The following is a 13,803-nucleotide window of genomic DNA, read 5'->3' on the forward strand; positions in this document are numbered from 1 at the left end:
GCCAAAATGGCCCGATACCGTGCTGCAAGTCTAAATTTAAAAAATTTTATATTTAAAATCATTTTACAAAAATAAAAATAGGGCATGAAAAGTCAAAGTAAGGTAGTGTCTTTAGTTCATTGTTCATTCAGGAATCTGATGGCAGCGGGGCAGAAGCTCCCCTTGTGCCACCTAGTGCTCACCTTCAGGTCCCTGTGCCCTTTCCCCCCAAATGTAACAGAGTGAAGAGGACATGGCCTGGGCGGTGGGGGTCCTTGAGGATAGAGGCTGCTTTCTTAAGACACCACCTCTTGTAGATGTCCTTGGTGGAGTGAAGTCTGGTGCCCATGATGTCGCAGGCAGAGTTAACAACCCGCCGGAGATTTTTCTTGTCCTGAGTGTTGGCACCTCCATATCAGACAGTGATGTAACCAGCCAGAATGCTCTCCACGGTGACACACAAAATTTTCTCAAACACCTCACAAAGTATAGCTGCTGTCAAGCCTTTTTCATGATGGCATCGACACGGAGGTTCTAGGACAGATCCTCAGAGATGTGGACACCCAGGAACTTGAAGTTCATGAGCCTCTCCAGTCCTAAAGAGGACTGGTTTGTGTTCTGACTCTCAGGGTCAAGCCCAAAATGTATCTTTATCTTTGTTGAAGGACACTGTTTGACCTGCTGAGTTTCCCCAGCGTCGTGTTGTTACTTTGATCACTGTGTCTGCAGACTTTTATACCAGAATCAATGCACTGGGAGAGAAACTAGCGATGCTCCATGATCTACGTTCCTAGTTTCTGTATCACCGTATTAGACAGATGTAAAAGTGAACAACATTTACACTCACCTGTCAGGAACAACTTTGTTGCGACCCGAAGGAATGCTCCCGGAGCCCGTCGAGGAGAAGCTTCCGGAGGGGTTTCGAAAAGGTGCAACTTTCTCCATCGCAGCAGCTGATCCTGCATTGTACAATGTTTCCGGGTAGCTAACTGGCCTGCAAGATAAGTAGAGTGTTTGGCAAACCTGACCACGTCAAAGTCGAGGAAAACCAGAATGGTGCAGATGATGGAAAAGTGGGGCAACACACACAAGGTGCAAATCAGGCGGCTTATGCAGAGACACTGCTGATGGAAGACTTTTTCCTGAAACGTCGGCATTCTTCCAGTGCTTCGTGCGTTGCTCCAGTTCAGTGAGAGTTCGGCCAGATCAATGGATGCGCCCTAGATTTTGCACAACCTACATCATGATTAGTGCAGCGGTTAGCGCAACGCTGTTACAGCACTATTGGCCGGAATTTGCATCCGGCGCTGTCTGCAAGGAGTTTGTAAGTTCACCTCATATCTTCGTGGGTTTCCTCCAGGTCCCCTGGTTTCCTCCCACCATTCAAAAAGTATGGTGGCTGTAAGGTTAATTGTTTTAAAAATTAAAACACGGGAGGCTTCTCAGGTAGCAACTAATCTCTTCCAGCAGAAGAATAAGGGCAACAAAAGCATGGATACACCACTCCATGGACGTTGCTCTGAAGCTCTACGACATCTTGACGGAGGTAAAATCACTGTTCCTTCACTGGCGCTGGGTCAAACACAGCATTCACAGGAAATGGAGCCTTAACTCCTTAACTAAACTACAGCACCTCCATCCATGCAGCGCTGCTACTGGACACTGAAGGACTGGTTACTGGGCAAGAGCCTTTCAAACATGTCCTGGTATTGTTTAAAGCAAAAGGATGAGTGGCATTGGGCTTTGTGTTGGTTTGAAGACACAATGAATATATTGATTTAATGGATAAGGAAAATAAACAAATACATCCACTATTGGTATTCCGCTTCCTGTGCATGTTTTTAAAAAAAATATATAAATCGAGTTTAATTTTTGAAAACAGCGCTCGCTCGACCTGGATTTTCTGTTTATCCCCCGAGTAGTAGTTGAACCTACAACATTACCTGTCTAAGACACGAGACCGTGAGATTCACCGAGTCACAATTAAACTACTCCATGTCAGTCGCAGCCTTTAACCCCCTCCACTATTACAGCACCTGGCGTTCGAATTCTGGCATCATCCGCAAGGTGTTTGTACGCTCTCCCCACAACTGTGTGGGTTTCCTCCGACCTTTCAAACCATACTGGGGTTAAAGGTTAATTGGGGTATTTGGGCAGCGCGGGCTTCTGGGTTGGAAGGGGCTGTCACTGTGCTTTATGTCTAAATTCTGTGATGTGGCTGAACATAATTTAAGTTCTCATGCAAATACCTGGTCAAAATGGGAGACTGGAATTTTGTCTGCACGGCCGATCCTTTTACCGATCCCATCACTGATTACAACACCTGCCTGCTCATTCCCCCAACATATACTTGGAGCTGGCAGAATCCGCAAGTATCGAACCCACGCTGCTGAAGACCCAACTGCGCTGGGTGGGTCACGTCTCCAGAATGGAGGACCATCCCCTTCCCAAGATCGTGTTATATGGCGAGCTCTCCACTGGCCACTGAGACAGAGGTGCACCAAAGAAGAGGTACAAGGACTGCCTAAAGAAAGCTCTTGGTGCCTGCCCCATTGACCACTGCCAGTGGGCTGATCTCGCCTCCAACCGTGCATCTTGGCGCCTCACAGTTCGGCGGGCAGCAACCTCCTTTGAAGAAGACCGCAGAGCCCACCTCACTGACCAAAGACAAAGGAGGAAAAACCCAACACCCAAGCCCAACCCACCAATTTTCCCTTGCAACTGCTGCAACCGTGCTTGCCTGTCCCGTATCGGACTTGTCAGTCACCAACGAGCCTGCAGCAGACGTGGGCATACCCCTCCATAAATCTTCGTCCGTGAAGCCAAGCCAAAGAAGAAGAAAAAGATACAGTTGCAGAAAAAGATGCAGTTGAAGACTTTTGAGGAAGATATTGGAGTCTCGTGCCATTGTAAAATTATATTGATAACTGATGGGTTTTTCCCCATCCTTTAAAACTAACAGTGGTTGATTTAATTTCTGTTCTGGATTGTCTTCCGCTAGATGATGGTGCGTGTGGGTATGCATGAGGATGCTTGGCTTTAGTTGTGAAAACAGCACAAGGTCAGAATCTTCGAAAGGTGCAAACATTAAAGGCTGATCCCATATTGTTTGCATATTATGCTACAAAAGTTTATTCTGATAAATTTCTCTCCAGTCAAGTTTGACTACCTTCACAAGCCTGGAATTTGGGAGTAGAGAAAACAGGTGAATTGAACACAGCATTTCCATCAGCATGTCTTGTCATAGAGTTTCTCATGCAAAATTGTCAATTAGCACGCAGACCTCTGGGAATAGATAAAGATCGTCCCTGTTTGAGGTTGTATTTCAGAAGAAAAGTCCTTTTCACCCACAAAGAAGATTCGCAGTCCAAACCTCGAATTCCTCCAAGTTGATATGGATGCAGAAAGCGGGGACAGGTCTTGTTCCTCACATCCAGTCAAACTTCAGGAAACTCATCAAGATCAGATTAGAAACAGAGAACTCTTACAAGGATCAAAAATGAGCTGCGAGATCAGCCCTCAACCGCCCAAACTTGGACAGGCATCTTTTGCATTGGGGGTTGATCGTTGTCTGAAGAGGGCGTGCAAAATGATTGAAGTCCTCTTCTACCCCGCACATGGCATCTTTCAGCTGCTCCCGTCGGGGAAGAGATCCAGGAGGATCAGAGCCAGCGCCGCCAGGCTGAGGAACAGCTTCTTCCCATGGGCAGTGAGAATGCTGAACGAACAAAGGAACCGCTCGCACTGACCCTCCGAGACTCTCACAGTCATGAAGCAATATTTATTTATATGCATGAATATGAATCTTGCATATGTATTGTTTGTCTGTATGTGTGTTATGTCTGGGTGTGTGTCTGAATGTTTTGCACTGAGGACCGGATGACGCTGTTCCATCGGGTTGTACTTGTGTGATCAGATAACAATAAACTTGAAAACAGTTTATATAAAATGAATAGCAGATGAACATTTTAAATTGGGGACAGCATTTAGAGCATAGAAACAGGCTGTTTAGCCCAATATTTTGGTTCTCAGATTTAAATAACTCTACAAGATCTTTTACATAACCAAATCTTATCTCTCCAGTTTTAAAACCCCTCTCTTTGACACGAGGCCTTACCGTTTGCCGTTCTTTGCCTGAGATTCACTGTACGCGGCTGGGTTTCCTGGCTGTCGGGAGGTCTGATTCCAACTTGATGCCTGAGCATGCACAGCAGTTGGCCATCGCTGTGACTGTAATGCATTGTGAGCGGTGGGACCACTCCATTGCAGAGCGGTGGTCCTGTACGGTGGTCTCAATCCAGCAGGCATACTTTCACTCTCAGTTTTACTGTCCATTGAGCGCATTTCATACAATTCGGAGCAACCTCTGGGAGGAAACGCAGGGAAAGGTGACAGAATTAGGACAATTGATGAAACAGTGGTTCATTAATTAGACGTTAACATAGGCAAATCTCAAGACTCCAGTTATTTATAATGCCACGGCAGTGCATTTCCATGGAGATCACCAGAAGAGCATTTTGCTTTCCTGTGTTCTTGGAATATCTCATAATTCTGGGGCACCAGAGTACAGAGGGAAAAAATTCAGCATTGGCAACTTTTAGCAATGAAACAACCATTTTGTTGCCACATCGAATCTACAGCACAGAAACAAGCCCTTTGGCCTAATAATCTCATCTGTCTCAATAAGATCACTCTTTGTTCTTCAAGTCAACCCCATCAGCTCAGGGGTGCACCCAGTGACCCTGCCTCACACTGCTCTCTAATGAAAAGTACACTTTCCTTAATAGAGAATAAAACGATGCCCAATTCTCCTGCTGTGGCCTCACCAGCTCCCTGAAAAGTTGCATCAAAACTTCTCTCCTTTTACGGTCCACAGCCCCAGAATTTGCAGCCAACATTCCGTCAGTCCCTTGATAACTTTCTGGAACTGCAGGGCACCCACACCCAATCTGGGGGCCATTACACGGTAGCTTATTTCAAAATCCTAGGGCACCCTTGTGCTTCATGCACCCACACCCAATCCCCTGGGGGCCATTACACGGTGGCTTATTTCAACATCCTACGACCTCGGCGTCTAGGCCCAAGATGACAGCGATCATGAGGGGCCTGCTGACTCTGGGGAAGCAGAGGTCTAGCACAGGGCACCTGAAAAATGGGGAGACGACACTGCATTTGAGAAGGAGAAGCAGAGGAGACGACCTACGGGGCAGTGACCATGGCAGCGGACCAGCGAGGGGCTCGGAGGCTGAAGAACATGGAGGCGACAAGCTGTTGGTGATTCAAGTCGAGGGACTTGCAACAGGCTGCTGAAGACTGACATGAGGACTGGCTGAAGCAGTACCGGGTGTCGGAACCGGGATGTGAGAGGATGCGGAGGGCAATGATGCTTCCTGATCGTGTCAGAGGTTTTTATCTGGAGCCCGGGTGGCAGGACCAATGCAAGACTCTATCCTTGACCAAGTTATGGCTGCAGGAGCACTGGAGATGAATCCATAGACACTCAATGACCATGGGTAGGGATACTCTTTTGCTTCTCTTTCTTGGTCTATAAGGGTGCCGGGCAATTTCTGAATCGTTGTCCATCTTATGGTAGACTAAAGGAAATGATGTACTATCACAGTTTCTGTTTTATTAAACGACAATAATCTTGAATCTTTAATTTAGAACTACAGCACGTTAAGAGGCCCTTTCGGCCTCATACCCACGGTATGTTTGGAGAGGTGGGAGGAAACCAAAGCCCCCAGGGAAAACCCACACAGACATGGGGAGAATGTACAAATTCCTTACAGAGTGGGATTCGAACCCCGGTCCCGATCGCTGGCGCTGAAACAGCGTTGCTTTAACCGTGCCGCCTCTTGGAATGATCATTTCTTAATCTTCCTTCCTAAAGAAAGATGCTGAAGTTGCAATAATAGATAGCTTTAGGATCTTAGGAATAAACAACTCCAAAGACCTGACCTGCAACAAGCACGCTGATTTGACGGTCAAATGCCTCTACTTTCTTAGAAAACTAAAGAAGTCCAGCATGTTTCCCCCTTGTCCCTCAATAACAACTGTAGGTGCATAATTGAAAGCAGACTTGCCAGTGTGGGATTTTTGCTTTCTTTTCTGCATTTCTGTTACTTTTCCATTTTTCTGTATGGATCTTTGAGCAGAAAGTCCGACGTTAAACCAAGTCACTGGTAGCTATCTGGAGAAGTGAGATGGGTTCATGGGTGGCAGGACCAGTGCAAGACTCTATCCTCGACCAAGTTCTGGTTGTCTGGGTATGTTGAGCACAGCTGCATTTCCGACTTAATCTCTACCCACCTATTTCCACGCAAAGAATGATCTTCAACGGGAGCCTGAAGTCTTAGAAAATCAGTGGAATAGTAGCCAAATAAAATGCTATAAATGCCAAGTCAATCCAATTACTCTCCCAACTAACCAAGTTGTCCATACCACTGCAGACACCCACGAACCAGTTACTTTGGCAGGCTGGAAGAAGGTTGTTTAATATTCTGGCATCTGAATAGTCAGCCAAATCCAAGGAAATCACGTTAGCTACCAGAATTTGGTCAAAATCCAAGTCAAATAGTTTGGCAAAAATGTGTGTTATCTTAAATAGACAGCCCCCCGCCCCCCCCCCCCCCCCCCCTCTCAAACAGTCTACAAGGAAGCCATTTATCAAACTTGGCTCAACTTGACTCATTTTGATTCTGAATATCCAAAGCATATGATGCTTCAGTCGTGCAGAAGGGGTGAGAAGATTCTTGGCATGTCACATTTATGAAAGGAAGCACTTTGTCTTAACAGATTAAATTGCTTGTAAAATTTACTATAGAGATGGCATTCAGAAAAAAAGATGCTGTATCAAGAATAGAGTACTTCAATTCCCAGCAGTGGGAGTCATAGCTCTTCTACATAGGAACATAGAAATCTATAGTAGTCCCTTCAGCCCACAGTGTTGTGTAAACCTGATAACCTACCCAATATCTGCCTAGAATTTCCCTACTGCATAATGGTTGGGCAGTACGGTTACCACCACGCCTTTACAATGCCAGCGAATGGGACCAAACCAGGATTTGAATCCCACCCTGTCTGTAAGGAGTTTGTACTTTCTCCCTGTGTCTGCGTGGACTCCGGTTTTCTCCCACCATTCAAAATGTATCGTGGGTGTAGGTTAATGGGGTGTAAATTGGGTGGTATGGACGTATTGAGCTCTATATAACCATATAACAATTTACAGTACTGAAACAGGCCATATCCCACTCCCATAACCCTCTCATCCATGTACTCATCAAACTTCCTCTTAAATGACAGATTTGACCCTGCCGCAACTATTTCTTCCGGAAGATCATTCCACTCAGCCCCCACTCTCTGAGTGAAGAAGCATCCTCTTATACTACTCCTAAAGTTTTCCCCCTGCCCCTTAACTTATGACCCCTTGTTCCAATCTCCCCTACCCTCAGGGGAAAGAGTCTATTCACATCTACTCTATCAATTCCCTTCATAATTTTAAATACCTCTATCAAATCCCCTCTCAACCTTCTACGCTCCAATGAATAAAGACCCAGTCTACGCAATCTTTCTCCGTATTCAAGATACTGAAATCCGGGCAACATTTTAGTAAATCTTCTTTGCACCCTCTCTACCTTATTTATATCCTTCCTATAATTTGGAGGCAAGAACTGCACACATCCAAATTTAAACCCACTATTTTTCTCAGTCCCATGTACCTATTTCTTTTTCTTCTTCTTTGGCTTGGCTACGCGGATGAAGATTTATGGAGGGGTAATGTCCACGTCAGCTGCAGGCTCGTTTGTGGCTGACAAGTCTGATGCGGGACAGGCAGACACGGTTGCAGCGGTTGCAAGGGAAAATTGGTGGGTTGGGGTTGGGTGTTGGGTTTTTCCTCCTTTGTCTTTCGTCAGTGAGGTGGGCTCTGCGGTCTTCTTCAAAGGAGGTTGCTGCCCGCCGAACTGTGAGGCGCCAAGATGCACGGTTTGAGGCTAGATCAGCCCACTGGCAGTGGTCAATGGGGCAGGCACCAAGAGCTTTCTTTAGGCAGTCCTTGTACCGCTTCTTTGGTGCACCTCTGTCTCGGTGGCCAGTGGAGAGCTTGCCATATAAAACGATCTTGGGAAGGCGATGGTCCTCCATTCTGGAGACGTGACCTACCCAGCGCAGTTTGATCTTCAGCAGCGTGGATTCGATGCTGTCGGCCTCTGCCATCTCGAGTACTTCGATGTTGGAGATGAAGTTGTTCCAATGAATGTTGAGGATGGAGCGGAGACAATGCTGGTGGAAGCGTTCTAGGAGCCGTAGGTGATGCCGGTAGAGGACCCATGATTCGGAGCCAAACAGGAGTGTGGGTATGACAACGGCTCTGTATACACTAATCTTTGTGAGGTTTTTCAGTTGGTTGTTTTTCCAGACTCTTTTGTGTAGTCTTCCAAAGGCGCTATTTGCCTTGGCGAGTCTGTTGTCTATCTCGTTGTCGATGTACCTATTTAATCATCTCTTAAAGACCCTATTGTACCTGCCTCCACCACCACTGCCTGTAATGCATTCCATGCACCCACCACTCTCTGTGAGAAAGCACCTCTGGTTCAGGAATAGTTATTTTTCCAAAAACTACTGGACTCTTGAACCCAGTACTACTCAAAAGGACCATCAAAAGATCTGTTTGCATTAGAATAGCACAGTGTATCCCTCTGCCCCGTATCTTTTCGTGATAAATTCTGGCCTGTGGCAGTAGTTCCTATAATAGTAAATTGTATGTAAATAGAAGCAGACTAATCACAGTACAAAGAACTGCACTGCCCACCAGCTACTGCAAACGCGGTTGAGATGGAATAACACAGATGCATTGTAGGGGGACCTGGATAAATACTTGAGGGAAAAATTGTCAAGAGCACTGATGAAGCAAGGAGGCCAATGTGAAGCATAAACGCGGTGGTGGATGAGTTAGTCAGAAGGATTTGTTTGCCCTTTGCACAACTCCAAAAACTGTTTTCAACAAATCTACCTTCATTAAACCAGTAATCTCAGAATAGGACTCCAACTCCCCAATTCTCGCCTGATATCCCACCTGCTGCCGACTCAAACCATTTATTAAATGATAGAACTGATACAGACCCACAGGAATTGTCAGTACGAGGATGGAATTTAATTTACATTGAACAGTTTTGCTTTTAAATTGAAGCAATATTGAAAAGTCTGTGATAGATACTTCAAAGTCACAAGTACCTGTTAATATTGTGTAGACAGTGCATTTTACAACTTTTTTGATGTCTGAAGCATTTTACATCCAAAGACTGTAAAGTGGGCGGTACGGATAGCATAGTGGTTAGTGTAATGCCTTCACAACGCCAGCAATCGGGACCGGACCGGCCCCAGGTTCGAATCCTGCACTGTCTGTAAGGAGTTTGTACGTTCTCCCCTTGTCTGCATGGGTTTTCTCCGGGGACTCCAGTTTCCTCCCACCCTTCAAAATGTACCAGGTAACGGGGTGTAGGTTAATGGGGTGTAAATTGGGCAGCACGGACTCGTTGGGCCGAATTGCCCTTTTATAGTGTTTTATGTCTAAATTTTTGAAAAATATTAAGTTTGAAAACATAGTCACTGTTGCAGGAAAAAGACCAGTGAACTTGTGTACACTCTGACAAACAGCAATGACCAGGAAAAACACACAGAAATGCTGGAGGAACTCAGACTGTCTTGCAATGTCCATGGGAGATAAAAATTATACTGCCGACTTTTCGGGCCTCAGCCATTTAGACATACAGCACGGTAACAGGCCATTTCGGCCCACGGGTCAGTGCCGCCCAATTTACACCCATTAACCTACACCCCCAGTGCGCTTCAAATGGTGGGAGGAACCCAGAACCCATGGGGAAAACCCACGCAGACACAGGGAGAATGGACAAACTCCTTACAGACAGCGTGGGATTTGAACACTGGTCCCAATCGCTGGTGCTGTAAAGGCATTGCACTAACCTGCTACGTAAACCATGCTTCAAGGAATAAGCTAAGAACAGGAATGCTCAGAATAAAGACAGTGCAGGCAGGGGGAGGAGTCCAGACCACAAAATGTGTTAATTGGATATAATAAAAGAGGTGAGAATTGATTTTGGCTCTGTGAAAGGAAAAAGAGGGACAGAAAGAGAGAGAGAGAGACCTGGGGGAAGATGACAGGGAGATGTAGATGAGGGGTGTGGGGGTTAATGAAAGCCAGAGAAGTTGATGTTAATGCTATCCAGTTGAAGGATGCCCAGTTGGAAATGAGGGGTTCCTCCAATTTCGGGTGGTCTCAGTCTGGCAGTGCATGAGACCATGGGCAGACCTGCCAACAAAAGAAAGGGACAGGAAACTCAAATGGGTGGCTATTGCGATGGACAGAACAGAGGTGCTCATTTCTGTTTGATTTTACTACCATCACAGCACCTGCAGACATTCGTTTTTCAAACAGCAATGACCAATCATGACGGTCAACTTTCTATACTTAAAGAAAAGAAAAACCACAACAAAAAAATACCTGATAGCACTGAAAAATAGCAAGCGGAGTCATTAAGATAACTTTAAAACTGAGCAAAACAATTTGCCTGCTTGCAAATATTTTTTTTATTTTTACAAACTTAGGGTGCCTGATGAAGATATTTTTTTTTCTTTTTGGAAATGCAGTTATGTGCAATTCAGGATGTCACACCTGCCAAGTCAAGGAAACCTGAAGCCCAAACTGACTGGCGCTTCAAACAACTATTCTCTTCACACCACCTTGCTCCATGAGCCATCTCCTGCACCAACTCATCCAATAGGACCTCCACCCACTAAGAAAGTCAATGGCACACGATGCAGGAGAAAACTTTGACCTGCAGCCTCCCCTTTCGAGTAACACAGCACCACAACTTGGAAATAAACCATTGTTCCTTCCTCATCACTGGCCCCCAATTAAATAGCATAGTGGGAGCACTTCTACCCCACACACACACACACACACACACACACACACACACACACACACACACACACACACACACACACACACACACACACACACAGCCTCAGTTCAAGCTGGCAGCTCCCCACCATCTTCTCGTGTAACTGGGATGGGCAATAAATGCTGGCCTTGCCAGCAATGCCCAAGGCCATGAAAGACAACATCGTACAACTTACAACCAGAATAGAACAAACTGTTCATATGAAAATAAAATGACTCCTTTGAAACAACTGAGAAATTAACAATACATTTACTAACTGGAGTTCTTTGATTGCTGTTGGCTTGCACCATTAGTGAACAGAGAATTACAGGCACGTTCAGCATTTAAAACAGGAAATCCAGTCCTCAAATATCTGTACACAAAGTCCAGACAAAAGAGTTTATGCCAAAGTTCCATAAACTTAGGATTGAAATGTTACCGACTTTTTTCCATTCCATCTTGTTCCTCGAGTGCTTTGCAGCCACCCAACTACGGGTCTGACTGGGGCTTGGTTCTTTTTCTGATATAGATCTTGGAAATCTGTGGTTCTTGTTTGGTTAGAGCCGCTGGTGCAGGATGTTTCAGTGCTATTTGGTTGGTGCAATGCAGACGATGCAGTCAAGCTCTTGGCAATGTTAGCCTAGCCCATAAGATATTCACTCCTACTGAACCATGACCCTCTTGCCAAGTTTTGAGTGAGATTACCAAATATTCAAATGAATTAGATCAGTCATTCTCAACCATTTTTTTGTGCTATGGCCCCCTTAGTACTCTGCTTGGAGTTTACGGGCCCCCTTCCCTGTCAAGTTTAGTTGGCAGTTCTCTCCTACCAACTACATAAAAAATATTTTATGATTTCAGTCTGTGGCACTCCTTAAATGTGTTGTGGCCCCCAGGGGAGCCTTATGGTTCTTCCCCTCAACACCCCACCCCCACCGTTGAAAATGGCTGAATTAAATTAAAGCATCTCTCCACACATTTCACAATAACATTTTAAAAAGACACACACATCACTGTATCCCTCTCTCAGTCCTGTACCAGGCAACAAATGTATTTTCAAAAGCGACACAGTGAGTTGCTTTAATCAGGCACGCTCAGTAAAGTTAATATGCCGACAAAATGCATTGCCAAAACATTAACTGAACAACTTTTCACACTGCTCCTCAGCATTAGGTTACCTGGAACTCCCTTTAACAAGCAGATGACAGTCTCGTGGCCTTTCAGAACGGGAGGGAAGAATGTGAAATGACAACACTTTCTCAATCCAACACAAAGTCGCAATTGGAGAGCTTTATTTAGTGAAATGGCAACTTAGGGTTCGTCAACCTTGGCTCTCTTGTGCACAGGATTACAACTTCTACCAAGTATTTTTTTAAAAGAAGCACTCTGCCCAAACATGTTTTAAACAGTCACACTGAAACCAAAGATTAGGCGTGGTTAAGATGATGAGCCCAAGTTGTATAATCTCACAATTCTGCTGTAATTGTTCACTCAACCAGAACCAAATTAGTGAGAGAATATTATTTTTAAAGAGGCAAAGATCATTCAAAACTCTCCCTTCAATAGGTTCATTAGGTGAACGCCACATCCTTACGGATAAGGAAAAATGCTCCGGTAAGATAATCTCTGCTGAACGGACATAGGGGGCTCGAAAATATAGGCTCAGACATGGTCACGAGAATGGAATTTGGGCAAAAAGGAGAGTGGAATGGGCAGTAGTTGGCTGACCCCAGGTTAGAATGTTATGGTCTAATATTTGCTGACGCTTATCACCAATGGTCATGGAGAACGGGCTGAGTGCAAGAGCAATTGTAACCAGAGAGCAAGAGTAAACCTCCTCCTTTGGCAGTCACCCTCCCGTTTACTCACTTCAAAACATCCTCCAAGAACTTGTCCTCCCTCGCAACAACAGAGGCACTAGCGAGACCTCACTTGGCGTATTGTGAGCCACTTTGGGTTCCTCATTTAAGATCGGCTGACGTTCGAGGGAGTTCGGAAGAGGACCACAAGAATGATTCAGGGAATGAAAATGTCATCATATGAGGGACATTTGACAGCTCTTTGCCTGCACTCGATTTATCAGAATGAGAGGGGATCTCATTGAAACAATTTTTTTGGCATCAATTTATTTACTGCCTAGTGAGCAACAGAATCATGGTTCCCATCATATTAATCACAATATTATATAAATTTAAATTTAGACCTACAGCACAGTAACAGGCCCTTACGGGCCACAGCCTGTGCCATCCACTTGACCGCCAAGGAAGCCTGATAGCCCAAATACTCCTGAGAATGATGGTTCTCAGAAACTAAGCAGGCTCAGACCTGGTCAGGACTTGGAGGGGAGACCGCCGAGGAATGCCAGGTGCTGTAGGTTTCTGTGAGGGGCGCTGGACAAAGTGGCGACTCTCTGTCTACCGTAAGGAAGTTCATGTATGTTACATTCTAAATTGTAGTGCTACGTGACAATAATGGAACCTTTACCTTTATTTTTTTAAATTATAATTTATAGCAAGTTTTCCACCTGTAAAATGCACAAAATGCTACTGCAAGCTTCTGTGACGACAATAAATTTTGGTTCTGATTCTGATTAGCTTGTATCCACTGGCAACCTGTTAGCCAGTGCTCCTGCCCCTAATTCTTCCTACCTCCTCGCCCATCCTCCCCAATTTTTTTTAAAATTCGGGCATCTCATTGCTTTTTCTTATACGTGATGAAGGACTCAGGTCCAAAACACTGGTGGCCCTTCACTTTCTGCTGAGTTTTTCTCTCGCACCCTAGTGTATTGCTCCTGACCCCAGAAACTGCAGACTTTCTTGTTCAACTCCCAAAGCACGCGTTCATGAGTGCTACTCAAGCCAAG

At 45.2% G+C, this 13,803-nt stretch overlaps 1 protein-coding gene across 11 annotated transcripts in view; it reads right to left on the bottom strand.

The window, feature by feature from the left end:
- The window catches only part of sipa1l3 (signal-induced proliferation-associated 1 like 3), a 244,325-nt gene that overhangs the window by 58,442 nt on the left and 172,080 nt on the right, over positions 1–13,803 (bottom strand). For 10 of the 11 annotated variants that reach the window (XM_069908182.1, XM_069908176.1, XM_069908178.1 and 7 more), the window contains 2 exons: positions 4,097–4,345; positions 827–973 (listed from right to left, as the gene is read on the bottom strand). In XM_069908182.1, coding sequence (XP_069764283.1) covers positions 827–973; positions 4,097–4,345 — 396 coding nt within the window. The remainder of the gene's footprint in view (positions 1–826; positions 974–4,096; positions 4,346–13,803) is intronic. The other variant, XM_069908183.1, reaches the window with a different exon arrangement.

The sequence above is a fragment of the Narcine bancroftii genome, chromosome 13, assembly GCF_036971445.1.
Source record: "Narcine bancroftii isolate sNarBan1 chromosome 13, sNarBan1.hap1, whole genome shotgun sequence".
Lineage (NCBI taxonomy): Eukaryota > Metazoa > Chordata > Chondrichthyes > Torpediniformes > Narcinidae > Narcine > Narcine bancroftii.